Source organism: Aphelocoma coerulescens, chromosome 2 (genome assembly GCF_041296385.1).
Source record: "Aphelocoma coerulescens isolate FSJ_1873_10779 chromosome 2, UR_Acoe_1.0, whole genome shotgun sequence".
Lineage (NCBI taxonomy): Eukaryota > Metazoa > Chordata > Aves > Passeriformes > Corvidae > Aphelocoma > Aphelocoma coerulescens.
The window spans coordinates 15,120,181-15,147,838 of NC_091015.1; the positions used below are offsets into that span (position 1 = coordinate 15,120,181).

A 27,658-nucleotide genomic window follows, 5' to 3' on the forward strand; every position below is an offset into this window, starting at 1 on the left:
GCCGCGGCCGTGTGGCGATGGCCGCTGTGCCGGGGCTGGTCGCACCAAGTTCGCCGGGGCCGTGTGGCGATGGCCGCTGTGCCGGGCTGGTCGCACCAAGCTCGCCGGGGCCGTGTGGCGATGGCCGGTGTGCCGGGCTGGTCACACCAAGCTCGCCGGGGCCGTGTGGCGATGGCCGCTGTGCCGGGCTGGTCACACCAAGCTCGCCGGGGCCGTGTGGCGATGGCCGCTGTGCCGGGCTGGTTGCACCAAGCTCGCCGGGGCCGTGTGGCGATGGCCGCTGTGCCGGGGCCCCGCCGCGCACAGCAAGGGCAGCCCAGGCCCGCGGGCGGCGGCGCGGCGCCCCCTGCCGGCCGCGGGGCCACATGGCGGCGGCGCCCGGGAGGGAAGGGAGAAAAGAGGGAGAAGGAGAGAGCCGGGGCCGGGCTGAGGCGGCCCGCGAGGGTTAACGCTGGCCCAGAAGTTGCTTCCAGGGCCCGTGGGGAGTCATGAGGGGAAAGGGCGGCGAGCAGCGCACAGCCCGAGCCAGCGGCTGCTCAGCCCTGCAGCACGGAACCCCCGCGCTGCGGCGAGAGGCGCTCGGTCCGCCCGAGGGGCGGGCGGCTGCATGTCCCTGCCCCAGCCCTGCACCGGCGCTTGTAAACGCCTGGCCAGATGGGGGACACCCGCTGAAGTGTCCCGTGGCAAAACAACCTGCGTCCAGCTCCGGTTCGGCCAGAGGAGGGGGTGAGCCTCTCGGGGGATGATGCTCCCAGGCAGGATGATGCCACGCAGGCACCAGGCAGCCCGGAGCGAGCACAGGGGGGAACGGGGCAGCCGCACAGCGCCCTGCGTGTCTGCCCGCGTTACCTGCGGGGCACGGGAGGCACAGCGTGCGCGCTGTGTGAGTGCGGCGGCCGCTCATCTGCCCAGGCATCTGCCCTCGCAAGATCCGACGGCCGTGACTCATGTGATGCAACATGAACATGGGACAAGGAGACGCTCCCATTAAATTCAAACAAGGCTGGAAGCCTTCAGCCACTTCATAATATAAAATGAAAGGACTTTTAATCCCTCTGTTCTGGCACTTTTCCAACGGTTTTTCCTCATTTCTCTTCCCTCCTAAGAAGGCTCAATCATTATCCCATCTACCAGAACAGTTTCTTCATTAGCATACATCCTCTACCAGCCTTTCCTAGGCTCTGGCTGCTTTCCCACACACGGCTCAGTCCCTTCTTTGGAAAATGCTGCTTTAAAAGTTTTATAACTCTTCTGGAAGAGTTTGGCTAAAAACGGGGAGGGCTTCAGAAAGAACCAACCCATAAGCGATGCCTCCCATGACAGAGCGGGGAGGCCGCATGCACGTGTGCTTCCAGAAGTTCTACTTCCACACTTGGTTGTGTTTGATAAGGACCATCTCACTCTAGAGACAGAACATAGAAGCAAATCTGCTGCTACCAGGCTCTCACAGACCACTGCCTCTTCTGTGTCATCAGAAATGAGGCAGATGTGGTAAGATCCTCAAAATACAAAAACACATATTCTTTTAGCACTTGGTCTTATGGTGTATGAACATCAACAACTGAGGTGTGTTGGGGCAGGTGGTGTCTTATTTGTCCAACCAGTCTGGGCTCTTCATAAACCTCACCTTATGGAGTCGTTGTTTGTATTTTAAAGACAAACTGTAGATCTTCTACAGCAGCATCTGTTCAAATTGGTACCAATACCAGTGGTGGTTCCAGAGGATCTCCACAGGTCATTTGTGAAGGGCTCCAACTTATCCCTCTGTTGCTCAGACTCAGGATTTTCAAAATTCAATCCTGTTGCTGCCCTGTGTAATTTTAGTTGGACCTTCTATGCTTCATGTCACTAACAGCCTTCAGTCCTGCATCTGTTACTGCAGAGACTGTCTTGCTCATCCAGCAGCCATGTTTTGGTGGAATGCGTGGCTCTATATAAAACAAAAGCATTGCAAAGATTAAGTCTGTTTTGCTGGAAATTTTAGTAGTAAGGTAAACCAGAGGCTTCTAGATAAAGTCAAAACCTCAAACTATTTCTGGTAGTTTTCCTTTTGTGAAATGTTCAACCTTCCTTAGTATTTATTGCACTGGTGCAGTGCAGTGAGGTTCTGCTTCTGGTTTGCAGCCAAATTTTGAAAATAATTTCTGAAATAGAGAATCCTATTTCCCAGATTACTAATAAACCACTTGGAAAGAACTCGGGTGGTGATGGTAGGGTGGGATGTAGGGGGAAATACACCCCCTACAACCGTGCAGCAAGGTACCAGCAATCATATTCCTCAAATACAAAAGTTAGAATTGTTTAAAAAAAACACCCACATATTTAAATTGTAAAACTTCAGTGAAATGAGGGTAGCAGTCAGAGTTGGAAAAAAGAAAAGCATTAGAACTAGCAGAGATTATACTTGGAAATGACTTAAGTTCAAAAACAGCTTTAGAAGTGAAACGATAAAATATTGCCTGGGCCCCTGTAGATAAACCAAGCCAAATCAATTACTTTTCTGTCTATAAGTCATGACCACTTTATAAAATACAGAGTGAGCAAACAGAGGCACTAATAATGAAGTGTTACCACTTCAACAACATTATTATATACAGCATCCAATTTTGGGAGTAGGAAGCAGGTGCCTTTCCTCACAGGCATTTGCCATAAGCAAGAGTAGTGATTGTATTGAGGTTATGATATGTTTACTGGCTGCATAAAGACAATTAATAGTCGCACGTGCAAACAGTTAACAGTTTATACAGTACATTTCTAAATTAAAGGAATTAAATATCAGTGTTCTGCTACCAAGCACAAGTGGCTCAGCAATTGCCACTGAAAAATGAATGTGCTGGTTTGCACAGCCTGGAACACACAGGCTGCAGAGGGAGATAGGGGAGTGTAAAATTGAAGCTGAACAGGTGTCAGTTAGTAAAATAGCAAATGGGGTCACTACAGATTGCTTTTGCCTGACTTCCCTTGCTCTTTCAGCAGTGCATGCACTCTAGGACTTTTCTCTGGTTCAGTAACTTGGTAATTCCACGGGCAGGTCCCTGCAGAGGAGAGAGCAGAAGTTTGGGGTGGTTTAGGTAACATTTGCAGCTGTGTGGTGCCCCTCAAGGCCCCTTCCAGCTCAGCTGGCTTGGTAGAGCCAGAAGTGTAGAAATGCACAGCTGCAAGGGTTTGCCAGCACAGGGCCTGGACTCTGTGTGTGTGTGTGTGTATGCAGACATGTAGCAGAGCCAAGGACCTCAGGTGCACAATCAGTGCCATGAATCTCTACAACTGACTATCTTCTGCTTGAATAGATAAAGGAGACCTTTCTTCACATACCCCAGTTCCTTACTGTAATGAAAGAGCAGAAAATGAATGGGTTTTTTACATAAATACCATATATTTTAGCAACAGAAGAATTTTTCCCAGAGTCTGGTCCTTGCTGTGAAAATCCATTCTCTGCTAGTCCAAGAGGCTACACTGAGTAGGAGTGATTTACAAAGCTTTATAAAAGTGGCATTCTGTTGCCAAGAGGACAACTGTCAGTGGATCAGGACTGCATGTGGAGGTGTCATGGGGCTGCCCTTATGACTGTGGCTGCAGTAACTTTAAGAGTCAGGATGGGGCAGTTTAAAAGCATAGGAGATAACATGGCTCAATGCCTGAAAGCTACTGGACTGACAGAAAACACAGAATGCTGTGTTCAAGGTACTACCTTTTTCATGTGCAGGCTCCCTACACCAGAAACTTTGCCTAGACATGGAGTTCTTGGGTGTCTATTTGAAACAAGCAGAGAACAGGTAACCCAGGCAAGCAACCAAACTAACCCTCTCCCCCTATCCAGACAAGACATGCTTCAGCTCTATTTCCCGTGTGGGGCTCTAAAACCAGTTCAAGAATATTTTAATGGCCCTTTGTGATTTCCAACCATAAATGGCATCCCTGTAGTGGAGAGGGAAGGTAGCAGAAAATTAAAGCATAATCTACAGGTCTATCTAAGGCCTTACACTGACTTGCTTTCTGTTGTCAGCTTCACATTTCAGGAAAGCATTTTGATAAGTAACAAGTATATAATGGATAATAAAATATTTTCTGCAAAACCTTAAAGCTTTCCTAGGCAATGTTATGAGCAAAGCACCCAAGTAGAAAATTGGGTTCTGTGTCCTGGTTCATGGAACTGGGCCATTAGATAAGAAATTGTGTAAAATTTACAGGAACTCTGAGATCTGACAAAAGCAAATTGTTTCACTGGCTGCAGCCCCCTCACCAGCTCTTCTTGTCTTTCAGCTGAGATTCTAAAGGCTTTAGAGGTGGGTGAATGTTGCCCTTCAGCAGCACTTGAAGGACTGACAATGTTTTCAAGAAACAAAAGAAAATGATACCACCCTGCCAGAGGGAAAAACAAGGTCAATCATGCAATGCAAATCAGCTCTCTGCTGAGAGAAAAATCAAAACAGAAGAACCTGCTACCCTCATGGTACAGACTGAACATGAATAATCAAAACCTAATTCCTGCTTGATTTTATCACCAGAGAGGGTGAAAGAGGAAAATATATGGGTGCAAAAATACTTAGATGAATACAGCAGTGACTTTGGAAACCTCTCAGTGCTTGAAGAATAAACTTGTCACTATAAAGCCCCCCATTTTCAAACTAACAATGTATCCCATGCAGAATGCAGCTGAGGACCTCTGAGGAACTGGCATCTAAACAGCTTTTTGCTGGAGTTTATGTAAGAAGCATTCTGGCTCTGAATAGTGTTCCTAAGATTTTCTTGGGTTTTTTCATTTCAGTTCTTAACAGTAACCAGTACATGAAAGGAAATACTCCTGTGCTCAAAACTCACCTTGCGTATTTCTACATTTTTAATTCATTTACTTAAAGGCTTGATTACAACTTACCAACCCATCTGTCAAAACAAGATTCACTTTAACTGTGGAGCAATACTTACTGCAGATCTTGCAGAAATACACACCTCACACATTCAAAAATCCCACTTCAAGTCGCTTGGCCTAGGAGAATGACAAGAGCAGCGACAGGCACCACCCCAAGCCAGAAGCAGCTCTGAATGGCTGCAGGGCAGAAGGAAAGCTATGCAGCCAGGAATGAAAATGTGAAACCCACGAGGCTACCAGAGGAGAACCATACAACTTATTACAGAAATGCCAAATGCCTGAGAAACATTTCAAACAATAGCAAATACTTACTTGATGATTCTATTCAATGTCCTAATTAACTGAGTAAAAACAATTTTGACTTCAGTGCTTATTGAAAAAATGGACACAATGTTTATTTTCAGTTCAAATTTTACTCCCAATTGCACAAAGGTTGAAAAGACTTTTTCAAATTTTGAAAACCAGCATAATAATTTTGGTTTCATATATAAAACAGGGAAACCCAAAGGATACAGGAGTTGTGTGACAGTTCCAACATTCAGCATTAAAGTGTTGCCCAACTTAATTTTATCTCATACATTGATTATTTTCTACATTATCTGCTTCTCAAATTATAACTCTGTACAATACCCACAGATATCTAAGGTTAAAATATTTTGAGAAAATACCATGTTATGGAAGGTTCCAATGACCTAGTACAGATTACAGTACAAATTAATGACAAGTCAGAGCATTGCTACAAGTTTATTCAGAGGCTTTTACTTTCGGTTCTTATATCACAAAAGACATGTTTAATGTTTACAACAAGTATTAGGAACTGAGATGTTTTTATTTCTACTATTATAAAAGTAATGTAGGAGACCGTTCTAAGCCATCTTCAAAATGCAGACCAATCTTTTTTTTTTTTTGTATATAAACTGTACACAAAAAACAAGGCACTATACATTTTTGGATAATAAAGTATAAAGGTTGATTCGCATAGTTTCTCAAGAAATCCATGCTATAAATACAAATGCTTTGTTCGGTTTAGCACCTGAAGCAGCACTGAGAACAATTCATTAACTATTGCAAAGAGAAACTTCAGAATGCGAAGGAGATACATATTGGTGGTATAGCTAATTCAGTACAAGCAACTGCCATCCAGCTACTTTTCTGTAGTTTTGACATGAAAGTCTTGAAAGTGACTATATATTGCATTGTTAAATACATACTTGTTCTATGTGTTTATATAAATATAAATTCTTTGTAATCCACAAACTAACAAAATAACACTTTACAAAGAGAACTTCTTTAAAAACAAAAATGGCAAGTATTGTATATAGCCAAAGGACACCTGCAGCAGTAGCTCAAACTACTGTTTAAGTGCATAGGAGAATGGAGCTTAAACACACTGCCTTTAAGAGTCAAAACTGAATTCCATTTTCAAAGAGTTCTCTTGGCCTTTTATAATATTACACACCTCCAGATAGGTAGTCACTAATACCTTCAGATTATTTTTATCTGTTCTGTAAATGTAGGGTACGATTCTTCTAAAGGACATAGAAAGTGAGAGTGGACATCCCTTTAGTGCTCACTCCCATAAACACAGCTTAGAAAAGTCCTTTTGCCTTCTTCAGGTTAACCTGCTTCCAAGATGGCAGTGCATTGTACTCCTCTCTTGTCATCTCTAATGCAACCTGCATTTAAAATGAGAGGATGTGCTATTAGCAAAAATAACTGATTAAGTAGCACGATCAGCAAATGACTTTCCCCCGTGGTTAGACACAGATGCACAGAGTAACAGTGCACCTCTTCTCTCCTTACCTCAAAGTCCTGATCTGAAAGGTAAATTTCAAGCTTCAGTGGATCAACTCCCTCAGGCAGAGGCCTAGCTAAGAGATCTGCTAATGGATACACTGTTTTACACAGCTTGGCCAGCACATCCTCTACAAGTATTATCTGATTAGAAACTTCGGCATCCTGGAAGGAGAAAAGGAAAACAGGGAACAGGATCACAATGCTGAAACCATCAACTGTGCCCATGGCCATCTGCAGATGGCACAGGATAACCTGCCTGGCCTGAGCACAAAGCTATACGTCCAGGTGTGCACACAGGCCAACAGCCCTGCCCTACAACAATTTCACAGCTAAAAACAGGTCTGCACTCAGCAGAAGGACATCCTGTATTCCCAGAATCTCAGAGTAAGGCTGAAATCTGTGTTTAGTCATGAAACCAGCATTTTCTACTAAGGATGGCTGCAGAGGACTTACAAAACAGGAGATGTCATTTGTGTTGAGACACCCCTTGACTGAAAGCTTTTAAAGCAGCCACATGTAATTTGGCTGTGACTCTGCATCCCAGCTGAGGAAGTCAGTAACAAAACCCCTGGAGCCAGCTGATCCTTTGAGAGGTGTTTTGCTCCCCTGCACTTTGAATTTGGAGACCAGACCAGAACTGCACATTGCTGCATGACTGAAACAGCTATTCTGTTAAGCTCAAACTCTAGCACATCTAAGAGATGATTCAGATAACACTCTCCTCCTGTTTTTAACAAGAAAAAACAAACTATGAGAAGTTACATGAAAAAAAGGAGCAGGAATGCCTCTGATATACACATTCCCAGTCAGAATTTAGCTGTGGTGGTGTTTTATTTTTCCTGTGCAGACTCCTAAACTGTGGTTTCTAAGTTTATCCTCTGCATCTTAGGGCCTGAGAGCACAAATAACCAGTGTTACTGACAACACAAGACACAGTTACTAGCAATAGGAGACAGTCTATGCAATGAAAAGATTTACCATTTCTGTGATCTCTGCAATGTCTTCCCTGTGTTCCCAACTTGGGAACATATTAGTGAATGTCAGAGGCTCTAGGCCGGCATGAATTAGATAGGATTTTGGGGGCTTCTTTACATTTTTTCCTAAAAACAGTCAAAATACAAAAAAAAAAAAAGAGAGAGAGAAATTATAAACAGTACAATATTTTGCAATCTCACCCACTATCCAAAGCTACCTCCTAAGAGTATTTAATTTTTTCCTGAAAAGCTGAAGCAGTTTAAGGCAGAAAGAATAAATTTTCCAGGATTTTTTTTAATTAGTATGGGACCTTTTAACATGTTTTTCAGTATTCTTACACCTGCCTTTTACCATATCTGACTGCAAAGATTAAAACATATATGCTGAAAATCCCCAACAGCTACTTCTAACCGAATGCCTTTCTTATCTTACAAAAACAGACTTAGAATAGAGTAAGCAGAGTGTGATGGTCTGAAATTAGCCAAATTCAGGTAAATGAAACTTTCTGGTAGGCTCAGCAGAAGTATCCTGCCAGCAATCAACTAAGCTTCAGCTTGGAGGCTTAAATGAGAATGTTTAAATTGTTAACTTGTTATTCTGAGGTGTAACACAATAAATAAAGCCTTTCCACTGAGAGTTGAGTCAGCAGAGTATCTTGGCAATTTGGGAACAATGCTGTTACTAGATAAATGGTTTGCTAAAAAAAGAGTGGAGAATGTATCTTCAAATAAACTGATGTTTATTGATTACATTGGGGGAGCACCTTTCAGCTCAGGAGAGCAAGGCATGGACAGGTATGACACACCCAGAGCAGTCAGGCACAGCGCTGTTACCTTTGCAGTACCGGAGCACCGTCTCCATGGCACATTTCCTGTCTGTAGCCCACCTGATTCGAGCTGATCCAGTGATTTTGTTTTCCACAGGCCACCAGCCTTGCCACAGGTACACTTCATGGTGATTGTCAACAAGGAAGAGTGCTGCACAGTCAGAAAATAACAAATCCATCATCAGCCACTTACTAGTTCTTGCAATCCCCTAAACAACCCCATTCTTATATGCTTGTCAGCATCACAGTAGGATCATTTAACAGTTTACCAATCCCTTTTGTTAATCATCCAGCTAAACTTCAGCTGGAGTTTGATTCTCAGATATAAACAATGTATTTTTACAGCAAGTCTCTGGAATACATACATACTTGATTATTTCTCAGCATCTTTATCATGGAAAAATTACTGTTATTGCTTAATACTGGATAAGCATCACAAGCACACATTTTCCTGTGATAAATCAAGTTAAAAGTGCTTACAATTACTGAAACACTGCCTGATGCAGGATACAGTCATCTGTTTTCTTGTCACTTAAGTATTTTAAAGCACATACCTGGCTGTGGGGCAGTATAAAGATCCTCTTGCAAGAATGGCATGGAATTGATGACAGCAGGGTCTCTTGAAGGGTAAACATACTCAGTGGCTGAGAATTCTCCTGATGAACTACTGAGGCTGAACAGGCGGGGCGTGAAATTAAACTTTCCAGGATCTTTAAGGAACAAAAATTAAGAAGAGTCACAATAGCAAATGTCAGAGTTAATTGTAAAAACTAACAAATAAACTTTTAAAGTAGCTGTAAGTATTCTGAGTTTTGAAAAATCAGGAGAGACAACCAGATGTCTTGAGGGACTAGCAACAGCTGTAAAGAAGTTGAGCTGAGTGGCTGGCTGCCATCAGTCTGAATCTTATCCTGGTTAGTTACCATCAGCCATTTCATAACCGGCTCTTTTGCAGATTAAGTGAAGCAAGCCCATCTCAGAGTTAACTGACAGATTTTCCACTTGGTAAATCAATTCCCCTGCTACCTTTGTTGGCAGTTTCAAAGCAAAGGCTGGACAGAAATGTGTGCAGAACTGCCTCCTAAATCCCTTCAGAGGAGAATCTAAATATATTGGTAACAGTGTTAACTATTGCTCTGTGCTGCCTGAATACAGAGGGGCAGCAGAAGCAGGGGAGAACAAAATGAAACACTTGGTTTTCCAGCACTTTCCTTCTATTCTTAAGTATTACTTAACTCAGTAAGAGTTTTGGAAGCATTTCTCTGAAGGGATCAACTCAACTACTGAGAAGTTCCTCAAAAACTTTGTATTAAATCTGACAACACCGTAGAGCAGGAAAGTAAAATGTGAGTGCCAAATCCGGGAAGGCAGCTCTACCTTGCAACATGCAATCATAGGCCTTCCGATCTCTCCTCCCTAATGCGTCCCAGAATCCCAAGGGCTCTGACCCTTCATCACATTCATGAATTGTCACCTTGCTGCTGCTGTGCAGCCCTGCCTCCAGCGGACACCTACAAAACACAAAGAGAGAGAGTGAACTCAGCGTTCCTGCCCCAAACACAGCTAACACAAACCTGCTGGCCCCTTGCATTAGTGGAACCCAAAAGTATCCTACAGGCTTGTTGCATACCTCATGTCAACACAGGCACTTTGAAAAATTATCAAAAAACAAGACAGGGAATTTCAACAGCTATTCTCATTGCATTTGGATCCCATTCCCAGAGTGAGGAAGATACTCGCATGAGTTCTCAGTAGGGATTCTCACTGCCTGCTTTTGTAATTGCTGCTGTCCTCCTTGCATGCTTTCCCAAATTAATTTCCTCTTCCTTATTCACAAGGCTGGATTCTAATCCTCCTATCAAATGCAATTTAATTTGCTATTCAGATGTTTAGCATCTCATGCCAAATGGAAAACCGCTTTTTTTTAAACTGTAATTAGTACTGTAGGAAGAACGTGGATGCCCCATCCCTGGAAGTGTTCAAGGCCAGGTTGGATGGGGCTTTGAGCAACCTGGTCTAGTGGAAGGTATCTCTGCCCAGGGCAGGAGGGTTGGAGTTAGATGAACTTTAAGGTTCCTTCCAATTCAAATTATTCTGTGAGTCTATTAATAAATGCAGTTGATTTCCAGTGAAAGCAATTACAGAATGTGAGTTTTCTCTACTCTCCCAAACCAACCAACCTTCACTCCTCCTCCTCAGCAAGCATGCACATGTTGCATTTGTACTGAGAGGACAGCTTTGTTTATTTCAAATTTTCTTTGAGTCGGACTATTTTAAGTAAATTGGTAGTCTATATAAACATGTCCAAAATATAGGTCAGACACTCACTGTTCTTTTATTTTATTGGCTGCTGTTCTTCCTACATCCTTGGTGTGGGACTGTGCTTTGCAGCCATGCCACAGGTAGATAAGAGCTTTGTTGATATTGAGGACAATCATGGATGTCCTGGAACGCAGGCTGCTGCAGTGACACGCTACTTCAAGTAAGTTTCCTTCACTGGGAACTTCTCCTCGCACGCAATAAAGCCTCCAATCACCTGGAGCAGACAGGAACAGTGCAGCACTATTATAAAATCACACAGGACTGAAAATTCAAAACCTCTGCTCTGGAACAGCTGTTCTCATACTGGATGAATTTCACCTACTGCATGCCTACGTTGCCACAGAATAAACTAGCTAAGCACCAGGTCTGGCTAACACTACTTGAGAAACCCTGTGCAGAAAAGATGCCTTCTGAAACCTTGCTACTGGAGTACAAGTATTGAGAGCTGAAGAGTTTAACAGCAGAAGAGTCAAGTTCTGCTCTTTCATATCATGAAGAAGGGAAACAAACACAGTATTCCTCCTATTCAACTCCTCTTCCCCTCTGCACCTTAGGAACATAAGGTCACAGTCAAGTGAAAACTGGAACATCTCCAAGCTACACTTCCATTGAAATTCTCCTACCTCAACTCCCGCATTCAAGGAATATGTCACAAAAAGCAGTGATTGGGTAATAAAAACTTAGAACTTTCTTTGGAGCAGAAGAACTGCTCATAAAAACAGTTTTCTTCCCCAGACTGTGTAGGAAAGAACATACTTTAAAGCAAATGAGCACTTGGCTTAAGTAAAACCAAACTAAAACAATTTATGTGTGCATCAATACAATCAAGTCAGCATGCTCTAGCGTGACCAAATCCATTTTATGCTCAAAGAAGAAAGAGACTACCTTGAAACAAAGCATTGCAAAGCTGTCTCAAGAGTTTCATGGCATTAATTTTTCCTTTCTACAGACTATGGTAGTTGAGACTGAATACAAAGCCCTCCACAACAGCTAAAAAAGGATTTTGGGGCAGAAACTCTTAACTAACAATTATTTACTTTGTGCATTTTCTTCTTCCTCTTCCCTTCTTCCAGCATGCACAATCATCCCTCCTTGGAAACACTGCAAGAAGCATGGTGGTTCTTTCCCTTGAAGCACTTGTACCTGGAAATGGAAAGCACCACTGTTCATTAAAAAAAATAAGGCAAGTATACAGACTCAGGAAAACTGGTCTCTATGGATTACTAAAAATTATATAGTTATGGCCACCCACAAAGATGGCTTTCCTTCTACTTTACAACTGCTGACTATTGTTTAAATTACCATATATCAGCATGCAATGGGTTCCATATGTGACCTGGATATTAAAAGAAACCTCTAGCTCGAATCCAACAATTGAGTTTCAGAGGATAATGGAATACGAAATGAACTTTAATTTAAATTGGTTTAAACTAACCATTTTTTGAATTTTATGAATTTTTACAGAACCTGTCCACCTTGACCTATATTCACTGAAACCAATATGGAGATAACATAGGATACTGAAGTAGGTTCAAAATTTGCTGTAAAACTGGTTTCTATGATAACATGCATGTTCTCTGCTCACTAAACATTGCATTTGGAGTATGAAACTGGTATGGCCAATTCCTAAATCAGCTACGTTGCAGAGACTCTCACACTCTTCATCAAGGGCCCTTTTATTTCTCCTCTATGAACTCCTATCTTTCTTGTCATTTCTATGCTGCTGTTAAAAAACTAAAAACATGATCAAGGTACAGAAACTAACTTTAAACCTCCCAACTTGTATGCTGGTAACAGTGAAGCCACAGCAAAACCCAAACATGCCTAAAGACAAAGCAAACTAGCCTGTCCTCAGCTTCAAACTAGCTGCATCTGCATTGGCTAGAATCTCTGCAAATAATGCAATAATATGTAATCAGAGAGTAAGCAAATTGAAAATTTCAAATGTATTTTTTTGCCTTGGCCTACAGAAAGTGCTTCTCATCAGTGCTAGGAAGACAGTCCTGCTATCTGAACATGAAAGGAAGGCATGAATCTCTCTTCACTTATTCCTGCAGGGATGGGAGAGACCACCTTCTCCTCCACCCTTTTCCAGAAATATCCTTAGAAGCAGGATCTCTGGCAGTTGGAATAATGTCAAAAGTAATTCTGAGGTCTGACTATTTGTAATGGCAAGAACACATTTACAGAAAGGGAGGAGGCAAAAAAGATCATTCCTGTTTACCGTTAGCAGCTACCCGGACAGGCAAATCTTACTGGGTCTGCCACCTAGGAAGCTCACCTGTGCTCCTCTCTCTTCATCAAGTTCCACTGTCATGAGTGCTGATGTTCCTTTCTCACTCACTGTGGAGTGTCTTCCTTGCCAAAAGAAATACACACATTTCTCTTTTCCAACAGCCCGTACTTGTTGCTCTCCTTTTTGTCTGCTTCCAACTGCAAAACAGAGAGCACATGCTGAAGAAAGTACTCTGGCTATAGGTTTAAACAGCACATGGTTTAATCTCATCTGCCAGCTCAGCACTATCCCATCCAGAACAGGAAAGAAAAAAAAGTGCAATTGGAGAAACATTAGGTCTCCAAGTCAGCATGTCCCTGTGCAGAGCTGGCATTGTCTCCTCAGGTGGATGTAAGCCCACAGGCAGAGATGCCTGTGTTGGCTGGAAAAAGAGATGTAGAAAGACCTGGTACTATCTGGAGAAAAATAATTGACAGCACTTGAGCCAATATGCATGTGAAATGGCATGTCCAGTTATGTTACCAGAAGAGTGCATTATGGCTCATTTTCCACATTACACACTGTTCTTTGGCAGCAGGAGAGCAGCTGCTTTTTTTTTTTTTCCTTAACAATCAGTATTTAGGTGTTATGATAAGCAAATAGTGTTTACAGCAAGTGAAATTCAACAACACAACCACTTACAGAATATTTCACTCTTTACAGTGAATAGGGAATAAACAGGTTTAATTAAATCAAAGATTTTAAAAAACCCAAGAGTTTGAAAACAGATTTTTAAAAAAAATATTAAAACATCTGCCTTGATTCCAGCAGCGCTGAGCAGCATCCAACTGAAACACTTAGGAGAAAGCATCCTGTTTTTTTCAAGTTGAGAATAATCAGACCACTACCCACTTCTAAAATTTATGGGAATCTGTACATTTAGTCCATAAAAGTACTGCCTCCTACATAAAAATTTATTCTCTTTTGGAGTGATGGAATATGTTTTCATCCATTTGGATTAGAAGTCTGTTTACAGTTCAGTAATAGTGTTACCCACTTCTCCCAAGACCTACAAGCTTTTATATTTTTCTTGGATTTGCCAGTATCTGATCTCAAGGATCCTAACTAAGACCTACCTACATTTTTTTGGCTAAAAGCCTGAAGCTGTATAACTGTTACACTGCTTTCAACTGATTTTAATATACTGCTATTTGGAACAATCAGTTTTAGACAATTTGTTTTTAACTTACCACAAAAGCCACCTATTCTTAGTTTAGTGCCAGAAGGGAGAGTTCCAATGGGTTTACAGAGCTGACTGGTTCTCAGCCTTTACCTGCTGCTCTCAGGCTCTTTGTTGGAACACTGCTGAGCCTGAAATCCAGATCAAAGAGTTTCCAGCAACAGCAGAAGGGACAGCAAGGGCAATGAGCTGGCAAGGGCTTTTCCTGTCAGTGTTACTGATCTCCATTACCCAGGTTTTTCTTGTTGCTAAGCCTACCTCTCTTGCAAGGCATTCAGACCCCAGCCATTAGTCCAGCTGCCTAGTTATTTTGGTGTTAAGCTGTGGGCATAATTTGGCTTAACAAGCTGTCCTGTGAACGTGTACACCACCAAGTTGGGTAAAAGCAGAGATGGACAGCATTACATTCGTTGTATCAAAAATAACTAACTTTTTAATTTTCTACTGCTTTCTTTCAAACAAAATAAAAAGCTTTACTTTTTAATGACCTAGGGAGGCTAAATTAGCATCCCTAACCTTTCAAGCTGTCTCATATCCATAGAAATATAGGTCTGGATCTCACCACTAATAGCAGGAGTTTTAGCTGCACTTCTGCATGTTTCAGGAAGATGAAATGGAATTGTTCACTAACCTGTAGTGCTCACCATGTACTTCCACTTCACCACATAAGTGTCTCCCTCATGGAACTGCCCTATGCTTTGCTTAGGCAGTCTACTATAATCGAATTCCAGGATGTGCCAGACATCCACAGAGGCAGTGATAATTTCAAACTGCCTCCCATCTTCTCCTTCTACAAGTCCATAGCCCCGGCCAATATTCATTCCATCCAAGACTGTGCCCACAGTTGTTTGAGGCATAGCTACCATTAGCATGACATCATATGGTTTAGAGTCAGATCTGGATTCTTCCTGTTAGAAAACACAGAGAAGAGATTTCTTTGAGCACAGCTTTTTTTTCTCCTGGCCCCACAGTTCCAGTCAAACATTTTGACTCCTGCACACTTCAGTACTTTAATATCTTGTCATCGTTCAATGCCTTGCCAAAGCCACCTCAGCAGCTTTCATTGAGCTGCCTGGCTCATATATAAATAATAATAATAACAATAATAATAATAATAATAATAATAATAATAATAATAATATATTAATATGTTTATATATAACATATAAAAGTCATACACACAAATATATTTATAATTAGAATGTAAGATATAAATAATAATATAAAACAACTCTGTGGGTTTGCTGTAGGAAGTGATGTTCTGGCCCCTAGGTCAAAGCCCACAAAATAAAGGAAGTGCTCTGGATCCTTGAACACAAATTTCCCTGGCTGCAATCCCAACTAGGTCATCTAGTTTGAAATACCTAGCATGCTTATTATATGCACCTTCTGGTGAAGGGATTCACTAGAATTCTTCTCATTGAGTTTCTTCAGTTCTGTCCAATCAAGAAATTTTTCTTTGAACAGTATTGTCTCATTGTGTTCTGTGAGTCTGCCAAATACAGCCCAGTCTGGGCGTCCTTGTCCCTTTCTGTGCAAGGGAACAAAAGATACAGATCAAATTAAACACTGTGAAAAGAGGGCAAGAAAACTAAGTATCTGCAATGAGACTAAATTCGAGTTATGATACCTGGGTATGAGGGGATTGCATTCTCCTGGGTCCAGAGGATTTATATCACAATTGGAGTAGTCAAAGGTGCCATTCCACAAGTGTTTTGCCAGCTGGAACGCCACTTTTCTTTGTGCTAAAGTAACTTCCTTTCCATGCCACACATATACTTCACTGCCAAAATCAAATACCAGCACCTAAAACCAAAATCAAACAACAAAAAAATCAACCTACCATTAGGTTAGGTGATACCCTGATCTTCCAGTTTCCTTGTGCTGAACAGAAATTCCTCCAAATGAGAGTTTCTTCAGTGACACTAACAAGTAGCACTAAATGCAAGTAAGGACAGGGCAGCAGTCTGCATTGTAATGTCCAGTTTCTGAGGACAACTGGAAGCAAGTAAGGGGAATGCTGTGAGGTGTATGTTTAGGTGGCTAAAGTCACTAGCAGATCAGAGAGCTCTTACTGCTAAAAACCTGGTTCTGTTGCATGACTGATTGCTGTCCAGTTTCAGCAGCTTTCTCTGGCATTTAGACCTATGCCTTGTCCTGCAGCCACGGAAGGCTGACAGAACGCACAACATAGGCAAAAAGGGAGTGACTTTAATACTTTCAAGAAAATGCATCGTGTCTTCATTTTAGAAACCTGCTCTCATTCTGACTTAGATGGGTGAAATGGTTGTTTGAAGAGGAAGAACCTACTAGGCATAGAAATAAAAGCAGGTTTTATTTTGTTTTGTTTTTCCAAAGGGCTACTTGTTTTGCATTTCAGGATTCTGGAATAAGCCACTGTAGATACAAAGATTTATACTTCCTAAAATGGTATTTTACTTTAAAGATAACGTGAACTAATTTCTTGAGACCTGCAGCACACTCTAGACAGCAAAGCATTCAGAAGCCTTTCAGAAACACAGAGGACCCAGTTTTCAGTGATTCTCTCCACATGCATTTGCAGTTACTGAAAGTTAAAATCAGTTGCATGTTCCTGCACTTACCACAGGAGCAGTAAGTGGCACAATACCTCTTTTGGTTGCAGCAGGGTACATTTTGGCACCTTTCCCCAGTAGTCATCCTCAGGAATGAGTTTATCCTCTACGAGGCGGTAAATGCAATTTGTTTCTATTATTGCAGCTTCATACATTTCATCTTCTTCAGGACTTCCAGCGGCTTAAGGAAAAGATCGTCAAAAAACCCAAAAGAAATTAACATCCAACTATCTTTACTAAAGAGAACTGACTCTACTATCTTATTGTGATAGAGCATCAGATATTGTAACTATAACAATGCTTACACTGGTAATTTGTCTGTCCACCAAGGAGTTTCCAGAAGTCTTTGGCTGCGTGGGTATGGGTATTTATTCCTTCTTCTATAGTCTGTATATAAGAAGCTCTACAGCCAAGTTCCCTCTTTGTCTGAATTAAAGTTGCAAGTTCTGAAGCCTAAGAGATTAACAGTTATCTGAACAGGATTGCTTAAGTCTTTCGAATACTTGTGCAATATTCTTGCTCAGGGAGAAGGCAAATGAGATATAATACAGCAAATAGCAGAAGAAATGGTTATTATTTATTGCACTAAATAAACAGACGCTAGAAAAAAAGTTACAGAAATGCATTCATTCTTTCATTTGCCTTAAAGCAAGACTGATCTCAGTGGACATGGGAATAAAAAGGACATCCTGCAATTCAGACTATTTTTTTTGAGTTCAATCTGTATCCTGAGGATATCCTTTTTCTCTTGCAGCTTCACAAACTACCCACTCCTACGTCAGCTTTCATTCAGTGCATGACCTAAAACCAATTTTCAGGAATCCTGCATCTCTCCCTGTCACGGACTATAAATTACATGCCAGTTTTTGGGAGAATTGGCACCAAGGCTCAATTTCATCAGAGACATATACTGCAACGGTTCTAAAAATAAATAATAAAATAGTACTGACCTTCGCTTTTTCTATGACATTTGCAAACTCTCCTACCCACAAGAAACATAAATGTGGAGTTAACAACAGGAAACAGTCTCCACTGTTCAGTGATGAGGCTCTTGGTTCAACTAATCTTGTTTGAACATGTCTTCTTCCTACAGAGAAAAGAAAGCTAATTGTATTCCTTCAACTATCACTATCAAATGCCACCACTTGATTTGTTTTGAATGAAATACAAACAATCCCAACACACTTAGCAAAATATGTGGAAACAGATATTTTAAGAATAATTAAAAACTACTACTGTGGAAAAAGAATTTACTCACAGGAAACAAAATAAATGTTGTCTCCTATCAACTAATATTTCTATTATTTCCTGTTCTTGCTTTAACAACTCTGTGTCCTTCTGGAAATAAACGAATTAAGTAAATGGCAGACAGCAGCAAAACTCCAGAACCTTTTACATTTGCTTAAGTGAAGTTATGGCACAATTTCTGTAGGCAATAAAAAGTTTTAAGAATTCAGGAATTTTAAGAATTTTGTTTCCAAAACCTAGCTATTTGCAGAATCAGATATGTTATTATGCACTGTAAGGGGAAGTGGAGTAAGAACACCGTCACATCACTTCCAAGTCATGCTGAGCACTGGAAGAACGGGACAGTTAAAAAATTTCCACAGGAGATAGCCAGAATTTCTGAAATATTCTGTTTTCTCCTTGGGAAACACACACCAGCACCTCAATGCAAACCTACTTGTAAGGTTTAACTTGTTACACAATTATCACTTATTTTTTCAGGTTTTGGACATAAATCTTGACCTGAAGATCTAGAACAAGCTAAGCATCTAAATGTGGTAGCATCTCCCATATGTTACATTCAGCCTATTTAGGGAAAGTAAAAGCAGTTCCAGCATACCTTTAATTTGCAGGAGCATTAGCTTCTTGTATGGCACAGCACTGTTGTTAGAGTTTTGCTCTGTTAGATTAACACTCCTCAGGCTAATGTTGCTGAAGTTCTCTTTGCTTGCCAGGCCAGCAAGCGCTACTTCTGAGAAATTTGAATTTGTAGACACTTGTACATAAAAAGAAGTTGGAGGAAAGACAGACAGACAGACACAAAAATTACAAAATTATATTTAAAAATTGGTTGTTGCATTAAGAAAATAATTGCTGCCCGTTATTTTCAGTTTTTCTTCTTCTCCATAGCAATAGCAAACCCAGCTTGAACTAATTAATCACTAGCCCAAAAGATTTGTGGGTTTAGGATTACCTAAATTTCTAGATACCATCCAAGAGTAAACTGTCAGTGTCAGAATTATGCTATTTGACAGAAAAACCAACTTTGCTAGGAAACATCCTACCCAATGTTTGGTGTAGTACTGTATAGATCTTCACTGCCTTTTAAGTCATTAATAATAAAAGACAGCACAGGGACAAGGTTAATTAACTGTAATTCCCTTAAAATTTGGCTGAGACAGTGTGATGCAACACCCATTTACACTTCAGAGTCTTAGTCATGTTTTATTGTAAACTTACAGCCCAAATTCTTGGCTACAAATTGCTCGACCAAAGACAACACACTTTATGAATTTGTAACTCAGGGAAATGCCATGAGATGGCAATTAAGTATTACATATATAATTAATGTTTTTCATCAATGCATTCAATAGTTAAAGATGATCTTTCTTTACTCAAATGTAATAAGGAAAACTTGTACTCCAAAATGTAAGAGTAGCTTGACAAATATTTAAATAAATTTTACAATGATGTCTTTGCTGTCTGTCTGATTGCCAGGAGAAAGCAACTTCTCAAGTAAAACACCTTGTATAAGCCCTGCCACAAAGCACTGATACTTTATGGAAATTAATTGTTAGGAGTCAAGAAGGCTAATCCCAGTTTCTGAGAGAAAATTAGGACCCAAAATTGAGGCCAGTGTACCTTAACAAAAGTGCATCTATTCTTGCCAGTTCTCACCCCAGCATGACAAAGTTGGATCTGCTTTCCTTGATCTCCTGTCCTCACCCTGCACACCCTGCAGGCATCATGGCTCTCTCTCTCTCTCCACAAGGTGACTGTGCTAAAAATAAATAATTAAACCTATATACAGGAGGTGGCTATAGGTACTTTCCCTGAGGAAGTCACACATGCCCTTCTCTCCAGGCCTCCTAGACAGTCTACATTCCACCTTATACCTCAATCAATTTATTGCCACTCAGAGAAAATGTTCGGTTCCTTCAGTTCCGGTTTTTGCATTGGGATTTTTTGTTTTGTTTTTAATTAAAAAGGCATAATGGTGTCTTGTACAAATCATCCTGCTAGCTTACTTTTTTCTACTTTCATTCGCTTTGACTCCATGAAGGCAACATTCAGTCTTTGTTCAGTATATTCATGAAGAATATCTTGTCTTGCTGCCAGCATTTTCAAGGGGTTTCTTGAGGACTGGACTCTGCGTGTAGGCCTAACTGCACGTTTGTGCTCTGCTACAGAAGATGTCAACCTGAAAAACAAGCAGTGTTTATAATCATCAGGCAATTTTTCTAGTCAGAATCACCTAAAGACAAGAAAACAGGATCAGTTCCTCAGTTCAGGCAGAAGCATGATTTCAGAAGAAATGGATGTGCCCGGTACTAAGATACCTAAGAGATGATTTAGAGCTGAACATTTTGAACATTGCCCTTGTGTCTGCATTCAAAACAATGGGGAAAAAGTAATTCTTACTTTGGTGCATAAGGATCAAAGATGGCATCAAAGTCCTCATCAAGATCCAAAGGCACTGAGGAGGAAGGGAAGTCCACATGGCGATAAAATTTGGAAAATGTTTCATCATCATCCAGCTTCATCACCTCTTTCACAGATCTTCCTGTAACTGTCAGCACTGTCTCTTGCATCCCAGCAACTGCAGGAAAAGAACACCTCTCCCAGTAAATAATCATACTGGAGTTTCTAACTTAGAAAAGGTAAACATGGCTTGTTTGGTAAACATGGCTTGTTTGGTAATTGTCTGGGTAATTTTTTGGGGGGTGGTGGTGGTGTTTAGGTTTTTGTTGGTAGGGAAAAATGGTAGGGAAATATGGCTAAATGAAAACTTAGACACTATAAATGAGTTGCTCTAGTATGATGAGGTAAGCATTTTAGGGTCTTGTATATTTCATCTTGCCTCCACCTATGGAATTCCTTCCTTTGAAAAGATCTAGAATCACAAGGGGAGAAGTCACTATTTCAGACTAGTGAGTGTGGCACAGTCATTATCCTATGCTAGTGCCTCCTATGCTGAAATGTGAACACATTGGTTTACGGTATCTGTTACACTACAAATTACATAAAGATTTTTGTCTTACAAATGGTGGGCAGACATATTAGATGGAAACACCAGAGAACTCTACAGAGCTTCCTAAACAGCTAACAGACTGCACAAGGAAGCTTATGAGCTCCTACAGAGAGTCAGTTTTCAAAAAATCAGGAAAGTGAATGAATTGTGCTTGGGAGCAGCCTACTATCCTATTTTGATTTTAAAAGGACTAAACTACATTTAAAGCTGTTTCACTGTATATGACAATATGGTTCAGACTGGCTGTGTGCTTTTAGGAAATTCTGTCCTACAGAATGATGTCTACATTGTTTTTAGAGAAATAAAGTTATTTTGGCATCTGTGATTTACTCTATTGTAAATTTGTAATACAATAGCAAAAGGCTTTTCTTCTTAAAATTTAGCAAAGACTGAATCACAAAAATAAAATTATCAGTAAGTGAAGTCTGAGCAAAGAAGTATTTGTTTCTGCTACCAGTTATTTTAACTAAGGGGCACTTTAATCGATTTACTGAAGTCAGAGAGTGGATACGCTGCCACCCTAGGTAACTCTACCAACCTTTGTTATTCAGCCTTCCCAAGAACGACTCCAACTTGTCAAGCTTCATATCTGATTCCAGCTGCATATCAGGCCTGGCTTCAATTTCTAAGCAAACCAGAAAGTAAAACCTGTTTATTGACAGGAATTAAATAAGCCTGAACATATTTCAGCCATTTTTATTCCTTACCTTCCAAGGGCTTTGTAACTGGAGTGGTTGACTTCTGCCGGAAAGGGGATGCTACTGGTGTTAGTGCACTTGGAGCAGCCAGGCCTGCACAGGGACACAGAACAAAGGAAATGCAGCCAAGAGTCAGCCTGTGTTTCCAACAGTGATGTCAGGGAAGCTATCTGGGGAAAGCAGATGAGCCTGGCTACTTCCTACAGGCCGGCACACTTCCCCAGCCTCCCCAGCAGCAGCGATGGCAGAGGGCCCTGCCTGTTCCTTTAATCAATAGCAGCCTCAGAAACCACCCCATTCACAAGACAAAGCTTCATTTCCAATTGTCTCTAAGCAAGCTAACACAAGATATAGGCTTGTGCTCAATACAGTACTTGTGCTCCTTCTCAAGGTAGCAGCAGTTCACTTGGTCTACATTTTGGGCTCCAGCTGTACCGCAAGCTACATTTTAAAAATATGGAAGTGTTCTGAACAAAAAGATAGGGTTAGCAGGGAAGCCACCAAGATCTTGATAGGCACCTTCACCTCCACTAACCTCTTACTCCCTTTTTAAAATTTAAGCACATCTCTATTAATACACATAAGCAGGATGCATCTGACTTGTGAATGCTGTCTCTGGATTTCACAGTAATTACTGGGCCCTGCTGGGTTTTTAAGAACACATAGAAATTGAAGTAGAAATGGAAGTTAGAATCCCCACCGTATCAAGCACTACTCCTGCCTTTTGTTGTACTCTCCTCCATCTTTTTCAATAACTATCATAAAGGAATTCATTCTGGACCCAGTGGATAAAATAAAGATGATTTTTGTTTCGTTCTTTTCATATGAATCTACACTCCTCTAATAAGAGAAATGCACTCCATAGGAGTCATGGGTTTTAGAGAGAAAGGCAAACTGAGGCAAAGAATTGCATCCATTAACTTTTGTAGCCTAGACTTTCAGTGAATGGGGAAACAGACATTCTTCTCTATTATGTATTTTCACTTAGCCAGTTTACTAATTACTGAGCCATGTAAGTTTAAGCCCTTAGTTATTTTGATCAGGTTAAAGCAATATTGTGCTGGGAGAACACATACTAACCATGTTTCCACTATCTTTACTGTAAGTTCTAGCAACATAATTGTCATAATTGTCAAACACCAAGATAGATTTGCAATATAACTACGTATCTTTCCCACAACCAATTTTTTCCCTCTCTTAGATAACAGACTCAAAATTCCAGCAGGTTTCAAGCCAATGGGTAAAGCCTTCCTCAAGACATACTCAAGAAGAACAGCTCTTAAGCAGCTCTACCAGGACATAATCCACAAGACCACACTGAGAACTGCTTAGAAAAGGATCACTTTCCAACTAGGACTGAATAATTTTCAGCCATAACAAGCAATTAAAATACAGCATCTGTGCACATGCACATAACAAAGATTTTATTTTGCATTGCTTTCTCACAATCTCTTAAATCAAAAACTCAAAATGATAATTTATTCTTTCAGGATATAAAACCAGTACACATCTAACTAAAATCCCACTTAGATTACTTTTATTGATTTCACTGTCATTGCATTACCTTGCTTCTTCAAAAGCATAATCATAGCACCTAAAGAGATCCTTTCAATATAATTTTTTTTTAATTAAGAAGAGCAAATGCTACCACCTTCCTTTCCTTCTCAAAGACCAATCTATTAAAAAAAAAAACAACAACAAACTAAACAAAAATACAATCTCAAAAAGCAAGTCTGTGGACAACTAAACAGTTTTTCTTGGTTATCCTCCAAAATAGTTTACTCTTTAAATAGTGACCACTGGCACTTCTAGCAGCAAAACAATGTAAAATGTAAGCAGCAGCAAAAATATGTTACTAATAGATGTCCTAATACCGTTCATCTGTTTGCCAACAGATTGTGGCTTGGATTGCAAACAGTTACTCCTGTTGCAATACTGCCCTCTCCCTATAATGATTTTTTTTAAATGGTTGTCATTTAACTCAAGATTCATTGTTGTTGTGTTTAATAACCAAGTTCTTGTAACAACCTGAAGTCTAGTATTCATTAGGCACAAAAGATCAGCTTAGGCGCCTTCTTCCCAAAGCTATCATCTTCCCAGGCATGCTGTGTGAACAGCTGCATTTCTACCATGTACAGCCTTCAGAGACTCCTGTTCCACTTTAGAAAAATGACTAGATCTGGAAACAGTGACTGAATTCAAGAGATCCCAAAAAAGTCAACATTGCTCCCTCGTCATTTCTACTCTGTGGTTTTATGCAGAACCAGGGAACCTTCAGCCAAACATAACACTTCAAGCTGTTGTCCAAGACAGCATCCATAAAAACAATACTTGTTTGCTAAATATTCCCAGTGATCCTAGGAGTGGAGGAAATGCCAGCAACAGAAACAACTAGATTTCACAACTATTCTCTAGACAGTGCAGCTGGGTTTTCAAAGGAAGGATAAATAAGAAAGAATAATCCAACTATGTCCTGTGGGTTGTATTAGAGGGAAAACCAAAACATATATCCCAAACACATGTTCAAGTGATAGATTTCCACCAGTCAGACAGAACCCAGTAATAAGTGGATGGCAGTGCAACAGTGCAGAACAAAATGGATCAATGCCACTCCCACAAGAAACTGAAGCGAACAACTCATGATGTGATATTCCGTTGAAGATAAACAGTCCTCCTCTTGCTAAATATGGATGCTGTTTCTGCATAGCTTTAGTTTGACTTTATTTTGACTAGACAGATAAGAGGTGTCTTATTTCTATTGGGATAATTTCATCACTGACCTTTTTTTACCATTCGGCCAGCTACAGTGAACTGTGTGGAGTCATTGGCTGCTCCTTTACCCTTGGACTTCCAGGCTTCTTCTCGAGCTGTAATCAGGTGTTTCCTCTCTTCAATGGTCATTTGGCTCTCGTGGTTATCTGCCATTCTTTGCTTTTTGGAGGAAATAAAGAAAGAGTTGTTTAAAAAAAAAAAACGGCTTAAAAAAAGGGCATAGCTAAAGACTGGCTGAACATTTCAACTGCCAGATGCAGAGGGAAGGGAGCAGGAGACCAAGTGACTGAAGTGAAGTCACAGACACAGCTTAGTGACCCTGAGATGCTTCATTGTCTTGCTGCCCCATTACACTGTGAGTGCAAGGTCTTGCTCTGTGCTCTTTGACCTTTTCTTGAGACTACCAGCCAGGGCAGATGGCACTCCTCTATGCAAAGCAAACCATTCACTCTGTGTATGAAATCATTTTCCAGACCTTGTTCTTTTGAAGCATGACTTGCTACACAAGTGAGATCACTACTGACTATGAGCAGATGTTTTTAAGTGTGCAAATCTGCAGGTGGCACAGGGAATAACAATGAAGTGGTGTAACTTCAGTGGATGATTCCTAATCAATCTTTTACAGTAACTCAGTTCTCCAGGAACGATTAGCAGCCTCTCCAGAGGCTGCCCACTTTAGTTCTTAAGTCAGCTTGCTCTACTAAATATTTTTCCAATGACTGTGATCATCTCTACCACCCCCTCTTTTTTTTTTTTTCCCTAGGTCACCCTTAGCTTTCCTTTCTTGCTTTAGAGGTTGGCGGCCAACAGCTGGAGTGATTAGAAGCAGAAGGTGAACTATCTTAGTGCCCTTCTCACACAGGAGGATTGATGATGGTACATTAAGTAGGAAAGAAACTGAATTTACATACTCTGCTGTAGCTAGGTCAGGCCAAAGGACTATTACTTTAATATACTTATCTTTGAAAAGTATCAACATTTCAGGGATTATACTGCATAGAAATAAAACATAGAAGTATTTTTAGTGCATGGGACTGTTAACTATAGAATTACTTCCAAGTTGCATGCTAGTCATCATTTTTCTTCACAACCTAGCTGCTAGAACTGAAAGAAAAAAAAAAGAAAATCTCAAGCTCTAATACAGATCTAGCTCATAAAACCAGACAGAAATGCAAAAGTATACAAAAGCTTGTGAACATTAACATTTTTCTCCTTTCAAGATACAAGGAAGATATTTTTTGTTTTCTTAAAAATCAATCAGACTACATAAATAAGTCATTTTATATAAAAACTACTGTGACTGCAGGGGACACACTAATACAGAGACTTTGTAGCTTTCAGCATTTACCAGGATCAGTAGAAATCAGCCAGAAGAATGAAGAAAAGCCAAGAAATGGTTTGTACAAGGACTAGGGCTATGAGAGCCCTCCACTCCTTCCCTCTTGTTCCATATATTTCTGCAGCCTTCTACAGTAACACTTCCTCTCAATTTATCAGGAAAGAGAGCTGGGCAGTCAGACAATATGACTGCAAGCCATGATAATCAAGATTTAAAACTCTGATTTTTCCCTAGAACTCCAAAATGTTCAATAGAAATAACAACATGCAAGTGTATTCAGGATCATTTCCTCATCTGTCAAAGCCTCTGAATGCTTTAAAGAGAAACACTGAAGAAGTCTCTTTCATTTCTTCCAGTCTCTACTCATTCCAGTGTCAGCACAGCCACCACTGGGATGAAAAGTTGGCAGAAAAAATCACAACAATATATCAAAGAAGACCTGGGCAGGAAATTAATAAATACCTAATGAAGCCACAAGTAAAATTTCATACACAAAACAAGTACTTTTAACTTAGTAAGGATGCTGACTTCCATTACAATATGAGGGAAATGAGGGAGAGGCAGAATGAAGTAAAATCATATGGATTTGGTTTTGTGTTTTTAAACTTACAGGGATCTTAATTTTGGATTTTGTCTCCAGCAAATACCTGAAGCTTCAGGGTCTATAGAACTACTGAAAATTCTGAAGATACAGACGTGGAAAGTATGTGTGTTAATCACTACACACATGAATTGCAAAAAAGACTGTCAGTAATTCTGGAGTTGTGCCAAAGGATAAAAGAAAACAGCTGTCTGACAGGAGAAAGAAACTTTTTTTGTTTTTTGAATGGAAGATTTCAATCTGTTCCATTGGGCAAAATATTTTTGGAGTGCCTGACCAAAAAAAAAAAAAAATCAGACTGGATGCATATGTAACTTTGGAGTAATTCCATAGTAAATATCTTCCTAATGCATGAAGACTCCTACCTTAATCTATTAATGAACAAAGGAACTAAAAAATTATAAACTAAACAGACACCAAGCAATTCCCAATCAATTTCATTTCCCTTAATGGTCCTGATGAAAACCAGAAGTATATACCATGATTAACTAAAGAGTAATTTTCTATAGCTAGAAACCTAACATGAGCCAATGCAACTGTCAAAAGAAATTTCAGAAAAAATCCACCTGCCAGTTGGGAACAGTTTAGAAAGCTTTCAGAATTGCCACATATAGCATTTGTGGAGGAATTAACTGGTCAAAGCACATTCTAGCTGGGAGAAAATATGTCAAAAAAGTTAAAGCTCAAGAAGCTTCTAAATGCAAATTTTATTTTTAAGTTAAAAAAAGCCAAATTATGATATGAAAGAACAATCTCAAATTTGCAACTGTAAAATAGTCAAACCAAGAATTAGTAGATCAAGAATAAATAAAAATAATACATAAGAACTTAGGAGTGAAACAGTTCCAATGCATTTTTTTTTCATCAAAAAGGTGGTTACTTTCAATGAAATATTCTAATTTATTGTGGACAATACATGGATGTGTTCATTGATATCTCAGACAAAATATCTGGAAAAGATGCCCCAAAACACAAGCGTTAATTTTTAAAAAAGCCTTTGAAAATGGGAAAGTGTTTAGGATAAAAGCTCAGATGTGGACAATATTTAGAAGTAAAGCTAAAGCATGTAGGAACAAGTCACACAAGCTGTGGGTTGTTCCAGACACCCATGGAAAGGCTGCTGCAAAGACAATCAATGAAGAATCAAATCA

At 40.3% G+C, this 27,658-nt stretch overlaps 1 protein-coding gene across 14 annotated transcripts in view; it reads right to left on the reverse strand.

Annotated features, from left to right (window-relative positions):
• Positions 1-5,240: 5,240 nt before the first annotated feature.
• SVIL (supervillin) overlaps positions 5,241-27,658 on the reverse strand; it is a 100,984-nt gene continuing 78,566 nt past the window's right edge. For all 14 annotated transcript variants that reach the window (XM_069006553.1, XM_069006550.1, XM_069006549.1 and 11 more), the window contains 21 exons: positions 24,576-24,726; positions 21,805-21,888; positions 21,636-21,722; positions 20,488-20,665; positions 20,094-20,266; positions 18,686-18,841; positions 17,790-17,926; positions 17,145-17,292; positions 16,875-17,020; positions 15,876-16,051; positions 15,632-15,776; positions 14,877-15,153; positions 13,072-13,223; positions 11,828-11,933; positions 10,797-11,004; positions 9,846-9,979; positions 9,023-9,178; positions 8,476-8,619; positions 7,646-7,767; positions 6,674-6,829; positions 5,241-6,546 (listed from right to left, as the gene is read on the reverse strand). In XM_069006553.1, the coding sequence (XP_068862654.1) occupies positions 6,460-6,546; positions 6,674-6,829; positions 7,646-7,767; positions 8,476-8,619; positions 9,023-9,178; positions 9,846-9,979; positions 10,797-11,004; positions 11,828-11,933; positions 13,072-13,223; positions 14,877-15,153; positions 15,632-15,776; positions 15,876-16,051; positions 16,875-17,020; positions 17,145-17,292; positions 17,790-17,926; positions 18,686-18,841; positions 20,094-20,266; positions 20,488-20,665; positions 21,636-21,722; positions 21,805-21,888; positions 24,576-24,726 (3,123 nt within the window). In that variant the 3' untranslated portion in view covers positions 5,241-6,459. The remainder of the gene's footprint in view (positions 6,547-6,673; positions 6,830-7,645; positions 7,768-8,475; positions 8,620-9,022; positions 9,179-9,845; positions 9,980-10,796; positions 11,005-11,827; positions 11,934-13,071; positions 13,224-14,876; positions 15,154-15,631; positions 15,777-15,875; positions 16,052-16,874; positions 17,021-17,144; positions 17,293-17,789; positions 17,927-18,685; positions 18,842-20,093; positions 20,267-20,487; positions 20,666-21,635; positions 21,723-21,804; positions 21,889-24,575; positions 24,727-27,658) is intronic.